This window comes from Squalius cephalus, assembly GCF_949319135.1.
Source record: "Squalius cephalus genome assembly, chromosome: 10".
Taxonomy (NCBI): Eukaryota; Metazoa; Chordata; class Actinopteri; order Cypriniformes; family Leuciscidae; genus Squalius; species Squalius cephalus.
Window position 1 is genome coordinate 41,101,886 of NC_137131.1, and position 17,364 is coordinate 41,119,249.

General features: G+C 37.0%; 1 protein-coding gene across 1 annotated transcript in view; it reads right to left on the reverse strand.

The window, feature by feature from the left end:
- col28a2b (collagen, type XXVIII, alpha 2b) overlaps positions 1-17,364 on the reverse strand; it is a 28,781-nt gene that overhangs the window by 6,899 nt on the left and 4,518 nt on the right. The window contains exons 4-23 of the mRNA XM_079883819.1: positions 16,535-17,088; positions 10,866-10,886; positions 10,702-10,761; positions 9,897-9,950; positions 9,769-9,813; positions 9,645-9,671; positions 8,960-9,004; positions 8,837-8,881; positions 8,697-8,750; positions 5,616-5,684; positions 5,469-5,537; positions 5,305-5,373; positions 4,221-4,289; positions 2,888-2,956; positions 2,721-2,789; positions 2,538-2,606; positions 2,306-2,377; positions 2,142-2,210; positions 1,167-1,238; positions 979-1,047 (exon numbers count right to left, since the gene is read on the reverse strand). Of these exons, the coding sequence (XP_079739945.1) occupies positions 979-1,047; positions 1,167-1,238; positions 2,142-2,210; positions 2,306-2,377; positions 2,538-2,606; positions 2,721-2,789; positions 2,888-2,956; positions 4,221-4,289; positions 5,305-5,373; positions 5,469-5,537; positions 5,616-5,684; positions 8,697-8,750; positions 8,837-8,881; positions 8,960-9,004; positions 9,645-9,671; positions 9,769-9,813; positions 9,897-9,950; positions 10,702-10,761; positions 10,866-10,886; positions 16,535-17,088 (1,670 nt within the window). The remainder of the gene's footprint in view (positions 1-978; positions 1,048-1,166; positions 1,239-2,141; positions 2,211-2,305; positions 2,378-2,537; positions 2,607-2,720; positions 2,790-2,887; positions 2,957-4,220; positions 4,290-5,304; positions 5,374-5,468; positions 5,538-5,615; positions 5,685-8,696; positions 8,751-8,836; positions 8,882-8,959; positions 9,005-9,644; positions 9,672-9,768; positions 9,814-9,896; positions 9,951-10,701; positions 10,762-10,865; positions 10,887-16,534; positions 17,089-17,364) is intronic.

Here is a 17,364-nt window from a genome sequence, read left to right on the forward strand (position 1 = left end):
TCTCTCTAAACCCCTCCTTTATGACAACGACAACATGAACCAAACTCTTCCAGTCTCAGGTACAACTACAGTGTTTGAGGATCAAAGTAGACATTATTTGCGGGCAGCCAATGAAGACCATTATGCAAATTTGTTACATTGTTACGTAGGTTTGTAACAGGAAGTGAGACTGGAATTGATGACGAATCGTTTCAGCAATTCAGAATCAATTCTTTCTTTTAGGAAAAAATAAATGTATTAGTCGTGCACTTTGATCTTTAAAACTTTGCAGACCTTTTACATTCACAAACAGCTCAATTACACCACATGAAAGGTAAAATTCGAAAAAGCAGAAATAATTGGGCACTTTAAAGTCCCCATGATATCAAAATTAAAGTTTTTTTGGCTTTTAGTATGAGTATCTTGGCCGTACGGTTATCTATAAGCTAGTGAGCTCTAAAACTATCACAAAATTTGCATTTAGAAGATATAAGCGTTCAAAACTTACAGTCTCTCACTTCTGCCAATATGGATCAACTATTTTGATGACATCACTCTGATCAGATTTTCTGTCCAATCAAATGCTCTCTAGAATCTGAAGCTCCGCCCCCTACACTACAAATAGACGCTGAAGCTGCTGCTAAAATCACTTGTTCACAAAATTACTATTTTGAATGGAACATAATGCACTATATAGGGCACATATGCACTATATAATGGCACATAAATGTGCTATATATATATATATATATATATATAAAATACCGAGCTGTGATATAAACAAAACACTATTGGCTATTTTAAATAGCCAATAGGAGGTGCTCGATATGTCACGACATACTGTGTATTTGATAGGTTTTCTGTATATATATATATATATATATATATATATATATATATATATATTGTGTGGTCCAAAAGTCTGAAAGTAACTTTAAATTGAAGTTTTCTTTGTTTTATAGTGCAAATACCAAAAAACTTAAATAGAAAAGCTTTTACTTTTGGTCCTGGTATTGCACGTCCTGGTAGTCCAGGTAAACCCAGTCGCCCAGGGGTGCCAGGCTCTCCCTAAAAAGACATTAATAAAAAACAGAATGAAAATTATCGTTATTTTTACCCTCAAACTCATTTTGTATGATATAATAAACCAAAAGACAAAATCTTCCAGATTCACTGATCTCACTCACCTTTGACCCTGAGGGTCCAGCTATTCCTGATGGCCCTGCTAACCCACGGATTCCCCGCTGACCCTGATCACCCTGCACAACATCACATTAACAAAACACTACATCAAATAAGCATCAAGTTGGCGTTCACAGTAAAACACCATATTGAAACAAGAACACACAACAATTTTCATTTCATGGGGTCTTTAACCCTGTAAAGCCTAACATATTAAATAAAAATCCATATTAAACAGTTTGTTGAACCTTTAGACAAAAAAAAAAAAAAAAAAAGTTTGCATGTGTGTTTTTTGTTGAGTGTCATATTTGATATATCAAAGCTTTATGGGTCATATAGCATGTGACCAGAAAGTAAGATAAAATTATGATTAGGATTTTTATAATAGTTATGCTGACGACTTACATAAAATGCATGTAAATATCAGATGTCATTCTATATTCCCAATAATATGTCTCAGTAAAATTATATTTAAATGCTTAGTTTTATGATTTCTGTGTAGTTGTATTTGTGGAGGGCAAATCATATAATGCAATGCAATAACAAAACAAATAAAAAAAGTTCATTAAAAGCCTGATAGATCATATTTGATAATCAAATTTTACCATGATGTTCCTAAAAATGATGTATAGATAATCAAGTAAACCAAAGTCCAGTCCAGTAAGCTTTCATCTTGAAACATTACTAACAATATAAAATATTTCACAGCAAAAAGAGAAGTGAACCACAACCTGAAGGTGGACATTTTTACAATTACCTGTACACTAAAAGGCCTATTATTTGCTAAAAAAAGTTTGAACTATCAATCAGACGACAGAAATCATGTAGTAGATTGTGTGCAATTGGTTTTACAGCAAAGTTTTGATCAGCCTGATTATTTAGAGGCCTTAGAAATATGCGCATTAAATATGATACAGTAGGCTTTATAGGGTCAAGATGATTTTAGAAAGGTAAACATGTGAGAGAAGTGAAAGAGATACTTTTTCACCCTGGATGCCCACTCCTGCTGCCCCTTCAGGGCCCCTCGACCCAGAGGCTCCTGGTTCTCCCTGAAATACACACAGAGATACAACAATGAGTGTCTTTTTCTGCTGTGTTGATGCTGAGCAAGTAAATGTCTCAGTGACTGAGGTGAAACTGGTACCTTCTGTCCTGGAGCTCCATCTTCCCCAGGTAATCCTGGTAATCCTGAAAACCCTGGAGATCCAGGTTCCCCCTACACATGTATATAGACAATACTTTAGAATCAGGATCATTAGGAGTTGAGCATACACATATATACACTGTAAAAGCCAACTACATTCTTTGATGTGCATATAAAAAGCAAATGTTTTCATGTTGATTGTAGATTTAATAGTGAAGTGAAGAAGACTTACTTTAGCTCCCGGTTCTCCTGCTCCTCTCTCTCCTGGTGCACCACTCTCACCTGGTAAACCTTGGTCACCCTTCAAGAGCACATTTGCAAACATACAGACGTTTCCATATGTTATCAAATAACGTTTATCCAGGACCTAATACTATTTGGCGACTGTGTTTATAGCATGATGGGAAACTCTTGCCTTTGATCCCGGGTAGCCCTCGCCCGACGGGCCTCTGCTTCCCGGGGGTCCACGTGGTCCTTCCACACCCTAAAACAATCACCATGTGAAAAATGATAAATGCATTCTTATATGGATATACAAAACATTTTTATGCCATCATGCACAGATCATAAGTTTGTCAGCACCTTCTGTCCTTGGATCCCTTCACCAGGAAGCCCACCTGGGCCTTGAAGCCCAGGAGGACCAGAATCACCCTGAAGGGAATAAACACAAATATATTGCATAAGCAAATTTGTCAGCTCATGTACAATCTAGTTATTAAAATGATTTGGAATGTGTAGTAGATACAACATTGATATTATTCATATGTCTGGGCCACAGGCTGAGAACTGACTGCACTGCATGCTGTGACATGTTCCTCCAAACATCCACAGAGAGGGGTTCAATAATGCAAATTGTGCAAATAAGAAGGTATGGGCGATATTACTGTATATATTGTGGCGATGGCATAAAATGTCTATTGATAGAGATTTTGCTACATCGTGTATATCGTGGTATATAAATATGAGTAGCACAGCACCATTGAAACTTTAGTGATAAAACGCATGAATGAGACAAAAAAATTATTAAGCGCAATTAGTTGTGAAAAAGACCTGACTGGCACACTGATAAAGTGCGCGCATGGAAAGATGCCTCTCTCAAAAGCGATCACAAATTTGGGACGTGCTCGATGTTAAAAAGAGTTATTAAGTGCAATATTCTGTGAAAAATAACTCAATTCGTTCAGTTCTCTTTCATGCAATTATGTCAAAATGCACATTATGTGGAATATTCATGTAAACACAGCCTATTATCTCTCAAGTGAAAGTAACCGGATGTGTATCAGTATGCTGGATCTGGGCAATCGGTCTTAAAGTGACAGCAGTCTAATATACCTGCAGCTCTCTGTGACATCAAGAGAAAATCACTCACTGCTCTTGACTGAATAACTTTTGTAGCTTTAAAAAGAATACATTTATATTGAATTCATACAGTGAAGACTATGCAGTATTTTATTTTTACAATTAATTATTCATTTTCTGTACTATTTCTAACTCCATGTTAAATACATCTGTTGTACCTGTAAAACTTAATTTAATTAGTTTAATTCTTAATTTTGTTATATTGTATTTGTCCTATTGTTTGTAAATTGCTTCTTTGTTATTTCTAAAAACAAAAATAAAATAAAAATAACTATATTGTGATATATATCGTTATCGTGAAAAAAAAATTCTCCCTTCATGAAATAAGATTTTGGTTATATCGCCCACCCTAACAAATAAGTTACACAAACTTTTTACAGCCAAGAACATTTCAAATGTGGATGAATACTGAGAAAGGAATCCGCAACGTCTAGCATACAGCAGCTTTAGGTTACAGTAAACCCATGCATGAGATATGAGCTTGAGAGAGAAAGTGATTAAAGGAATAGTTCACCTAAAAATAAAAATTATGCCATATGCCATCCATATGTTTTACCTTGTCTCCTTTAATGCCAGGACCTGCTGGTCCTCTGGGTCCTTTCAGGCCCTCCAGACCCCTCTCACCCTGCGAAAGACAAATGTGTAAACCATCAAATAATTATTATTTCTGAAATATACTAGCAAATTCTGAGTTTAAATTGTCTCAGTGTATCAGTGTACGGTATCTGAGTAGTTGCCAGGGAGTTGTTAAGTGGTTGCTAAGATGTTGTGGTTGTTAATAATGGTTGCCTTAAACACCACTAGTTAAAATCACTCATTCTGCCCTGTGCCAACACACTTCAACTGGAGTGATAACAATGCCAAAGTCATGGGTTCGATTCCAAGGTAACACTCACTAAATGCACTTTAAGTCGCTTTGTATAAAAGCATCTGCCAAATGCATAAATATACAGTATCTGACACACCCTGCATTTTTCACATGCAGAGTCAAACGACGGCAGGATTGATTATGTTCCATTATTTAATGAAAAAACAGATGAAAGAATGCTGGATCGCTCAGGAATAGAAACTGAAGTCAAAGGACACAAGGTTCAGACATTTCAGGTTCTCTGATATAAACCACGCACACAAGACACGGCTTGCATAAAAAATAAATTAATTAAACCTCCCAAAAGACAGTGTAAGATTAAAACTATATGCAAATTAAGATACACTGGTGTTTTGCCAGATGAGAAGTTTATTCTATGTATCATCTTTTTACTACTTTAATTCATTTTACTCTTAATTCATTTTAGAACTGTATCATTTATCTCTTTTAATTCCTTTTATAACCGTTTTAATTTCCCTTGCTTTTATTTTGTGCTTATTTTCTATGCAAAGCACTTTGAATTGCCATAGTGTGATATTTTAATTTCTTTCTATGTAAGGCATTTTGAAGAACTGTTTTAATTTTCCTTGCTTTTATTTTGTGATCATTTTTATTCCTTTCTATGTAAAGCACTTTGAATTGCCATAGTGTATAAAATGTGCTATATAAATAAACTTGCCTTGCCTTGCCTAAAAGCCTCGATATGACTCATGCACACTGAATCGGAAAAAATGATGAAAACACTTAAAATTGTGTGCAATGATGTGTGTACCTTTGGCCCCGGTAAACCCTCTCCTGTAGGGCCCTTCTCTCCAGGCAAACCCTGCGGCCCCTGTGGCCCCTGTAGAGGTCAACATGATAGAAGAGTTTTATACTGTGTTCAGTGTCGATTGCACCCCCTAGTGTGAGTGAGCATTAACAATTGCACATCTTTACCGGTAGACCCGGCTCGCCGAGCCCAGGAGGCCCGGGAGGACCCATTCTGCCTTGGAAACCCACATCACCCTACAGATTGAGAAAACACACGTTATGATCACATTGGGTTCCAGATATCATAGGTTTTTATATATAATTCAGGCCAACCTTTGGTCCAGGAAGCCCAATGCCCGTCTCGCCCTGTATTCCTGGTGGTCCAGGAAAGCCTCTCTCCCCCTGAAGAAGCAGAACCATTCAGAACAATGACAACAGAGCCAATATAAGTGTAATCTGCGAACACAATGCTCTCCACTTATCTCAGCCATCACTGTAAACCCTAATGCTCAAAATAATGAATTGGTTTGAGTAGGACAAACTTAAATTAAACTAATTAGTTCAGTCAAATTAAAGGGTTAGTTCACCCAAAAATGAAAATTCTGTCAGTAATTACTCACCCTCATGTTGTTCCAACCGCGTAAGACCTTCGTTCATCTTCGGAACACAAATTAAGATATTTTGGATTAAATCTGAGAGCTGTCTCACTGCTCCATAGGCTTCTAAGGGACCGAAACTTGCTGGCCCAGAAAATGTATTAAAGACATCGTTAATATAGTCCAAGTGACTCCAGTGGCTCAATCTTAAGTTTATAAAGCGACGAGAATACTTTTTGTGCGCAAAAACAAACAAAAATAATGACTTTATTCCACTTTTCATTTCCTTCTCTCTGGGCCTCGAGTCTTTTCACGTAGTGTTTAAGCTTAGCGCGTCTGTGTTGCACGTCACCACGTAGGCTCACTATTGGCCGACGCTGGTCATGTGTGATATGTGGTGACGTGCAACACAGAAGCGCTACACATTATTTTTGTTTGTTTTTGCGCACAAAAAGTATTCTCGTCGCTTTATAAACTTAAGATTGAGCCACTGGAGTCACTTGGACTATATTAACGATGTCTTTAATACATTTTCTGGGCCAGCAAGTTTCAGTCCCTTAGAAGCCTATGGAGGAGTGAGACAGCTCTCAGATTTAATCAAAAATATCTTAATTTGTGTTCCGAAGATGAACGAATGTCTTACGGGGTTGGAACAACATGAGGGTGAGTAATTACTGACAGAATTTTCATTTTTGGGTGAACTAACCCTTTAACTTTTATGAGTATTTAGCACTTTCTTTTTCTTTCAAGTTCACAGAACTGATATATTTTAAGTAAACTGAACTGTTTTATTGTTTTGAGTTTTATGAAATTATTTCTTTTAATTTAGATGATCTTAAGTTTAACTGAAACGACTGGGATGTCTATTTCCCAACATGCTTTGCCAATGGCACTCAAAATGGAGAGTAAATGCTAAAATTAAGTGTAATATAATTTTTTGTGCAAGATTAATGTTAAGTGGGAGATTTAGTAGTGATTAATGTTTTGTTATGCTAGAAGAATTCTGTTAATGTTGGTTTTAGGATAGTTACCATCATGGTGGCAAGTGGTGCATGCGGCTTGATTTGAGAGCAAATAAAACCTTCAAACTGCTGCACTCATACAGCAAGTGCTTCTGTATAACATACTATTGTTAACATGTTAATGTAGTATATGTTAGCAAACTAGCTTGTTAAAGCTAGCTAAGTTTATACTAATAAAAGTGTTCACATTGAGATTACATGAATGTTTTACGTTAAATGTATGAATTAGTGTACTCAAACATTTCAAGTTAAGAACAATTAAAATGTATAAGTACAAAATAAAAATCTGTCAGTTCTGCTTACATAAACTTTGAATTTCTTAAATTTTTTTAGTTTTGCCAGCTGTTAAATTTAACTACACAATTAGATAATACCAATTTATGTCAAACAATTACCAAGCAATGCTTCATTCTGTTCAGTCTGTGTGTAAAAAGGTTTTAATCGCATTAGCAATTAAACAAAAAACACTTCAGCAAAACATGGTCAGGTCAAAGTGTCTGAATCACTTTTGGTCCCAAATTTTTATACATTTTACTGGTAGTTGCTGTATGAAGAATTTTTGGGTATATGTCAAAGTTTACTTACATAAACGAACTATAGTCAGTGTCCTGCACCCACCAGTAAAAAAATATAACAAATTATGACTGCATGTATTGAAATTGGTTTATCTACATAAAAATGAAAAAAATATTACAAATATCGATATAGGATCTTGCAGATATGATAATCATGTGTTTAAAGAAGGGCAATAAAAAAATATTATTGTGCCGATATGATAAAATCTAATGAATGTGTTAATAGGTGCGTTCACGCCATGCTGTTATTACCGTTAACACGAGATTTCTAACACACATGTCTGCCAGCATTTGTCATTGGGCAGATGCAATGGAAGTCTTTGAGGACACATGGCTCATGTCAGACACACTGAACTTGTAAGAAATTGTAGTCTGACTCGACCCAGACTCCACTCCAAAATATGTTTTAGAATGAGCTCATCCCCAAAATGGCTTAATTATCATAGAGATGAAAGAAAGTCTAGTTATATTATTTCTACACCATTTGGGTTGATCACATCCTGAGCAAATGATCATCATCAATTGTAGAATGGGAATGGGTGTGGGACACACAACTTCATTAACATACAGACCAAAGCTGTTGCAACAAGAGCAACTTCATTTACATTAAGAGTGGTAAAACTGTAACAGGATAAAAGGTTTGAGATTTCGATGTTCTGGGTTCATTCTGACGCCGGTGAACCCGAGGTGCTTCGTGTACCTTGCCACTGCTATGCTGTAATAAACTTCATTTTTGAGCTCTTTGACGTCCACATATTTTTTTTTTTACAAACTAAAGACTGCAATTATTGTGTTCACACACATTAGGCAGAACACCTTAACCTGTCAAAGACAGAAATACTGATCTGTGCTGCCACACACACACATGCATTCTGCGTGTGCAAGTCCAGACATTAATATGTTTCTCGGCTGAAACATGACAGCCATCAGTGCATGGAAAAAAAGAACATTCCAGGAAAATAATTAAGCTCTGAGTTAGCACACATGCATATCAGCACCACAGAGAACTAGATCTTTTGAGTGTTCAAATTAAAAATATGTTTTAATGTCAATATTTTAGTGTCAGCACCCTACAAGCTCATACACGGGATTTAAGTTATCATGCATGAACATGGAAGAATGTTCATGTTGTCCCAAACATTTCCTATACTTTTCCACCTGCTATCTGGAAAAGTGCTGCTTTAATGTATTTGAAAGCTAAGATTGTTGAATCTGACTCACCTTTTTGCCTGTTAGGCCCTCTGGTCCAATGTCTCCATTCGGTCCGGGCAAACCCTGCAGATTGAATACGGTAAAATACTACTGAAAGAGAGAAACCATGCTTGTTTTGCATTTTCACAAATGCAGTTTAAAAGACATACCTGCAGCCCTCGACTTCCTCTGATCCCAACAGGACCCTCCGGACCCTTAAAAGAATCAGACTCAGTCAAAATTAAACAGAGTAACATGTTATTGTGCATGAACTGCACTGAAGCGTCACTCACTCGGTCTCCTTTGACTCCTGGTGTTCCACACTCTCCTCGCTCTCCCTAAAAATGTGTTTCATGGTCAGTACCACTTTGGATATACACACACAATACAATTTAAAGGTATGCCAAGTAATTTTCTGGACTTATAGAAATATGTAGTACTTTTGACAGATATCTTTAATATGATAGACTCATAGCAGTGGTCTTTATTCTACATAAATTGTATTCTGCAACTACTTTGTTTGGCTTTTCAGACGGGTAAGGAAAATCGGATCTTTTGTATTCCGTTCAAATCTCTTGAGTAAGATTTAACACATTTTACATTCATTTAGCAAACACGTTTATCCTAAGCGACTAACAAACGAGACACTTTAAACAATTTATAAAATTAAATTCCACATTTTTTTTAATTATATTGTATAATTATATATTTAATTTTCTATATTAACAAACAGTTAAAGCTCAACATAAACAGAAAAATGATTTAGTACACCATTAAGGATTGCAAAAAAATTGTTTATATTTTCATTTATGCATTTGGCTGAAGTGACTTTTTTGCATATTGCATTTCAAGGTATATTTTTTTTTTAATCAGTTCATGCATTCTTTGGATTTCTAACCCATGATATGGCATTGCTAGCAGCATGCTCCACTTGTTTTGTAATATCAGCTGATTTTCTTCAGTGATGCATCATTTTACCTTTTCTCCTTTGTACCCAGGTTTCCCCTAATGATCAGTAAGAACACATGGTGAGAAAGAGCAATTACGCAAGAAGATAATGTCAAAATAGAGCGAATCTAGGCCTTGCTCTAGCCAGGTTCACCTCTGTCCCGTCTCGTCCAGGAGATCCACTGAAACCGCCCTCTCCCTGCAGGACGTTCAACACAATTTAGATGTTAACATTGGATAAATAATTCACAAATATGATAGTTGATTAAAGACAACTTTGACCTTTTGTCCTTTAACTCCTGGACTTCCATCGTCTCCAGGACGACCCTTTTTACCCTGTGGTTCTCAGAGAAAGAGAATGATTGGCATTAACAGCTAAGTCTTATAAGTTAGTCATCCAATTGTTTTCTTTAAGACTGTTCATTCATTTTTTAAGTCAGTTACATGCAAACGTAGATTTGTCTATTTTGATACCAGTTAGACTATTTCTTAAGACACAGTCTCAACATAATGGCTATGTTTATGCAACTGGCCCCAAATCATTATGTTGACTGTCTATAGATGAGGAATTTTATTTTTAAGTGGTACAACTAGTCAATACAGAATCATTTCTTTATATTTATATGCTCTATTCTGGACCCATTAAAAAAAACTATGAAAATGCCATACTTATTTAAAATAGCAATGACGCATTTTTGTTTTAAAATACTATCAATATTTTAATTATTTATTTGACTGCAATATTTAAACAGAATTTGACCATCATAGAGACTAATGGACATAAGACACTATATGGACAACATCTGTGTGGATTTACTGCAAAAATTGGTAATACAAAAATAATAGGTTTGGAATGACATAAGCGTGAATAATGACAGAAATGAAATACTTGGCTGAACCATTTATTTTATAATTGTTCATAGCAGTTAAAATTCTTGTTTGTTCAGTCACTTTAATCAATCTGGGTGGGTGTTTCTTCTCTTTATTAAAAATGTGCAGAAACATAAAATCTCAGAATTTACATTAAATGCGGTATTTAAACATCCCATAAGGGGCTGGAAATGGTTTATGAATGTTTGACACTTACAGCGGGTCCACTGGGTCCTCGATCTCCTTTCTCACAAGTGCATTTTGGGGAAAGAGGACACTGTTGGAACACACACACACACGTACACGCACACACACACAGCTTTAGTCACACTAATGTCACTAATAAGTGTCCTAAATAAATGTGGTGAGACAAACACTTACCACTTCATTAGCTACCTCAGTCTAGAAGGGAACAAAAGTGACAAAGGTGAATTTACAAGAAAAATGCACAAGAATTATAAGAAATTTTCAAGAATAACAAAAATTGTGGCATGTTTTGGTATCAGACATCTAACGTAAACTGAAAAGGTGGTGAATGTCTGCAGATATGCTGTCATCAGTTAATTCACTTTTTTTTTTAACCTTAAACATGTAATACTAGTCACTGTAAGCTGTCAAGGCAAGTTCTCGAATAATAGAAGCCCAGTTAACCCTCAGAGCTACAGAATAAAGCCGAACTAATCACATTTTTCCGAGATTGTAATATTTGATATTCTGAAGTGTCGCAGAACGGCAGTCATGAAAACATCTAGAAATGGGAATTCAGAATCAAGCAACCAAAAAGGGGGACAATTTCTTTCTTATTTTGCATTGAACAATAACACTGACACTCACAAAGTGTCCCAAACAACTTTCAGAAAAACAAATGTCCCGCATTTAGTTTCTTTTCGAAACACGGAATGTCATGACATCATATATTGGAAGTTCCACATGCCAGGATGATTTTTTATTAGGTGTTTCTTATGCCAGATTTGACTAGACGGTGTGTATTTTGCATTATTGGTGCACATGTGTATAAATAAAGCAAAAAACAAAAAACAGAGAGAGACACATTTCCAACAACATTCCTTAGCTAAAAGATCTTGTTTAAACTTTAAAGTCAGTGATGATAGACAGATGGCGTAATCTGGGAATCACAGGCAACCATGAGAACAAAGGAAATTTAATTGCAGCTTTCTTCTTGATTGTTAACAGCACACACCGTTGACATAATGACACACTGGAAAGACGCATTTCCTATGTAACTTAAAGTGTGTGCAACGCTTAGTTTGAACGAGCAGCTGATTAACAGATGCAAACACCGAGACAGTAGAGCAGCAGAGAAGACCATTTGAATGCTCCTGGCCTTCGATTAAAGCAGCTAACATGCTTTTCTTGTCTCTATGACAAGCACCTGCATCAACAGTCATTCCAGAGCATGAATATAGCGTGCAGAAGGTGAGATATTCATTCTGCATGCAGGATCATGCTGCTCGTAGTACCCTAAAGCTCTGACCTGGCACAAAGTCAATGAGAAACAGATGTTCCTTTTGCAAAAACTGCAGCCCGCTAACTGTTATTCTGCTCTAATACCAGTAATACTGCCAGATTCTTCAGATGTACACCTGTAAAGACTATTTACATTCAATACATGAGGAAAACTACTATTGTTCCTAAAGACATCCCTGTAATCCTAATTGACTACATCAGATTTACAGTCGAGAAGCTAAACACATTGGTTATATCCACAAAACTGAATTCATTATTTAAAACCAGAGTAAACTGTAGTAGTAGACTATTTTGGTCAGATTACTCTCAGAATTTGGGAATATTTTGGGAATATCACTCATAAACCCACACACTGAGCCAAAAAACAGCCATTCCTGCTGAAAAGAATAACAGTTTAAGGTGGTCAAACTGGTCAAGCAGTTGAGCCAGGTCTACATCAGTTTAGTCAAAGTAGTCATCAGCTCTGACCAGCATGATCAAGATCTACCTGGTCAACCTCAGCCCAATAAACTGGTATTCTGGTTGATTAAAACCACCACAATCTACCAGCTTGGACCATATAAGACCCTGCAAAACCAAATCATTCATCACTGTAAATGTAGTTTGGCTGGATATTCCAGCAGGGACAGGAACATTTCATTCGAATCTGAGAATGTGGATCTGCCTGCCATACAGTAGATGTTTTCTCAGATATTTAACTCTGTTGAAATGACCAAAGAAAACAGCATTCCAGCTTGCGATGATAAAACATTAGGGGTGAGCGATATATTCCGGTAGACACGATTAACCTGTAGAAATTTTGGACTCTATCGCGGTTACGCTCGCATTGCCGTTCTGTGCCGTCTGGATAGCTTATCTAAGCCTTGCGTTTAAAAACAAGTGGTTTTTAAAACCGTTTAAGTGCAATAAGCAATGATAGAGGACTCATTTTGGTATATGCGTGCGCTGTCTGAGAGACTGTTTTTGAGCACACACACCTGAAACAAACGCACTTAAAGTTGCTGCTCATACTGAACTTAGTACTGATCATAGCGCCTAGAGTTATTTTTAGCGCCTTTGAACAGTCACATACACATACTTATATTTCAAATTTCTTGTCTTTGTGAGAATCTTCATAAACACAGTTGTTTATATCTTTAGTGGACATAAATGGTTAAGAAAGAAAGCGCATGTGTATCAGTAAAGTGACAGCAGCCTAATAAACCTGCTTCGTTGCAGTTTTTCTTTTATAGTGCTTACATTTTTTCAGGTTGGTTTCATTTGTGTCTTTTTTTGTCTTGTCTTGTCTATTGCTTGTAATTATTGTATTTGTTCCTATTTTATCACTGACTGTTTACTTCAGTGAGCTTGAGTTTTTTAGCATTAATATTTAGTAGCTAGTATTAGTTTTTTATAGGATTGAAATTTACATTTACATTTATTCATTTAGCTGACGCTTTTATCCAAAGCGACTTACAATTGCTATATATGTCAGAGGTCGCACGCCTCTGGAGCAACTAGGGGTTAAGTGTCTTGCTCAGGGACACATTGGTGTCTCACAGTGGATTCGAACCCGGGTCTCTCACACCAAAGGCATGTGTCTTATCCACTGCACTACCACCACCCCAGAAATTGGTGATGAGATGTATGAAATTTCAATTAAATTTTGATATCATAAAAACTTTATTTAAAGCAAAAACAACTATATCATGATATATATTGTTATCATAAAATACAATTATTCATAACGTGATATACGATTTTGGTCATATCGCCCACCCCCAAGGTTAATCAGCTCAATCAAGCCCCCACTAGCTTAGCCAAGGCAGCCTACCAGTCCTAACTAGTTATGGTCAACATCTACCAGGGGTGCATTTCCCAAAAGCATTGTTATCCAACCATGGCCGAAAGCTCCATTGATCTCTGTTGGTAACAATGGAACTTGCTTTTGGGAAAAGTATCTCAATTTGTCCAGTCTGGAAGGAACATTTAAACCATCAAATGCTGCTTCTGGCTGGATTTTCCAGCAGCTATGGTGTGATGTCATGGGCTTGGTTGTCTCTTCTGTGATCTGCTGTTTTCTATTATCAGAAAAGCACAGGGGAACCTTTAGCAGGAGACAGCAGCGCTGGCTAACATATTCAGTCGTAAAAGTTTCCTGACCATGTGCAGATGCTTTGTGCTGTGAGACACTGAGGTCAGAAAAGACATTTTGTAGGTTTACACCACTCCAGATACACTAAGATCCAGCATTCCAGTCTACTAATAGGAAACAATCCTAAAAACATCAGCCAAGGTCATTTGGAACTGTCGAAGGATTTTTAATAAAACCATGAAGAAACAGATGAACACTCTTGAACACAGACAGACATGACAACCAGTTTTATTGGAAAGAAATAGAATATGTTGGTTGACCAACTTCACCAGCATGAAACAACCTGGATCAGCAAAGAAATTATGCTGGTCTTTTCAGCAAGGTATTTGGGTGTATGGTGTCCGGTTATGGTTCAGTTGCAAACAAGACGAGAAAAGCAGGATCTAAACGCAGTTGTGGCGATTATTAAACCCCAACTCAAAACAAAACACGAACCGGATACTAAGACTGACAACAACCAGTATAAATGACGAGAACAGACAGTGAACTGAATTCAACAGAATACACAACCAAACCAATCATCCAAATGAACAACAGGTGCAACTGATAATCAAATCAATGAAAAACCATAGAGAAACGAACTGAGGCCACATTTACACATAGCCGGGTATTTAGAGAAACGAATATCCCCCCTCTCCTCCGTTTTCAATAATAACATTGTGCACACAACATAGTTTTCAAAAAAGTCCTTTACATCAACTCGCATAAATACGCCGTCGAGGGCCATCATAACTATGCCAAACCTATGGGCGGCAGTGTAGGGAGAAGGATAAAGCCATGCAAGCCAATCAGAATCCGACTTCCAGAACACGAGCGACTTCCTATGGCGCTCACATGATGTTAAGCATTTTCTGGCGCATAATGTGACGTTTGAGAACCTAAAACCCTGTTTCTCCCAGTTGACACGGCAACACATAACCGGCATTATCAGAAATCTCCACTTTGGCCAGAGTTTTTAGAAATAATCGTTTTTCTGTGATAAAAACGGGGTTTTCGTGTAAATGAGAGGCCAAACCGCAGGGAAATATCTACGTCTTCCCTTCGTGTAAACGGGGCCTGAAACACAGGAAGGAAACCCACCCAAAACAAACACAGATCAACCGTAACATATGGATGCACCGATTAAACATTTCTGTGTTGATATCAATATCCGATTATTTAGAATGACATCTGCCTATGTAGATACTGATACAGAGAATTTGGTGGTTCTGCATTTTATACCTTGTTTCAAATTAATTACAATTAATTACACAATTTTGAAATAAAATGTAGATAACAAGGAAAACATGTTATGAAGAGAATAAAAGTTAAAGAGAAACTGCTTTCAGTTATAAACAGAAAACATTACTTATAGTTCCACCTTGTGAAATTCTAGCAGTGCAGAGATTACCAATTGCAATTTTGTTGCCATTGTCACTTGATTCAAAGTAAATGTCTCTCAAGAGACATTTTCTTCATTCACAGCATGATTTCCAATCAGTTTTTTTTTGCCCCCCTTTTGATTGATAGGATATAAGCGGCCCTGATAACTGGCTGTTTTTAAACAATTGGGCGACATCCAATATCATTGATAATTGCTTTTATTGCCTAATACATTGATGCATACCTGGATTTTTTTTTTTTCAGGTATGCTTTGTATCTCTTTATCAGGTAATAAAAAAAATGGCTTAGGAATTGGCACTTTTCTCTAGTACTGCAAAGCAACTTCTCCTTTAGGGGTTTTTAACTTGAGATAAGCGGTGTATGAGTGAACATTTACTCATTATGTCTAATGCCCTGCTCAAGGAATTCATTATCAACTTTTTTCCCATGTCCTCAGGTGAGATACAGAGATAAGACAGCCCATTTTCCATAGCTGCTATACTGCAGACATGCGGATGAAGAAGAGTGAGGCTTCACAGTAGCACACAATCTCCAAAACCCTGTGATCTAAGATCCCTCAAGAGATTTTGGCCTTCACAAGCATCTGAGCAACATAATTTCTACACTTCAAAGTTGCTCCCCAAGAACCAAAAGCTTATTGTTTTCACAGCTCTTGGCTCAACTGCCTTGTTTGGGCAATCCTGATGGATGTTTTACTGCTCAGATGTTGCTCTTTCATGGCTCACAAGACTTGATGAAAAATGTTTTTCAGATATTTCTACAAACAGACTGCAGGAGAAATAAAAATAGACACAAATGACACAACTGTTGACATTCAGTATACATAACAGAGCTATAAAATAAATGCGGATCGCAGCTCAAATCAGTGGATCTTTTTTATATATTTGAAAATATATTTTATATATTTATCAAACTTTTCAAAAGCACCATAAACCTAAGTACCAGAACAAAATCCCCATTTGCTGTCCACTTATTTTGATTGATGTAAACTATGAAAAAAAACAAGACAAGATTTTCCTATTGGAAAACAAAAAGCACTACTCACAATCTCTTTGACGATCTTGTCCACGACGCTCTTGTCCTGTAGGTTGTGTACGTAGCGGGCGGCTGGAGGACTGGCCAGTAGTCGCAGCTGCTCCACGTTGGCAGCGGATGTGAAACCTACTGTGAAGAATTTAATCCCTTGGTTCTTGGCATCAGCTAAAGCAGAGAAAATATCGGGATTCTTGGGATGCGACACGCCGTCGTACAGCAGAATGGCCACCTTCACGGTGCCAGGGCCGGACTCCTCCAGGTAGATGCGGGTGAGGTTGGTGATGGCGTAGGTGGTGTAGGTACCGTGCCCTATGTAGGGAATGGGCGCAATGCGGTCATGGAAGGTGGGCACGCCTCTCCAATCTTTAAAGCTCTGCTCGGTGATCACATGACTGCTGTACTGAAGGAGAGCAGTTCTGAAGTTCAAGCCCTGTCCGGTTTGGAGATTGATGTTCTGGATCCGGGTAACGAGATCTGTAACGAAGCGCTTCTCTTGGGCATGGTTGCCTTTGGCACTTTCTGAACTGTCCACCAAAAATGCCAGTTCCAAATTACAGTCCTCATCTAAAAGGCGGAGAGAACAAAAAAACCCAACATTAATTCAAAAATATAAATTCAAAAGCATGTTATTTTGACATATAATTTCAGAATGGATGTAAAAAACTTTTTCAAACATCTTTGTTTCTTACTGAGAGCAAATATCATTGACGTCAAACATGAGCCTGACAGCTGTAAATATGGAGCGTTTTTGAATGTAAAAGAGTTGTGTGAAGATTCTTCAAAAAATCTTGTGGACCACCCAAAAAATAACAGCATACACTGTAAAAAATGATTTTTTGG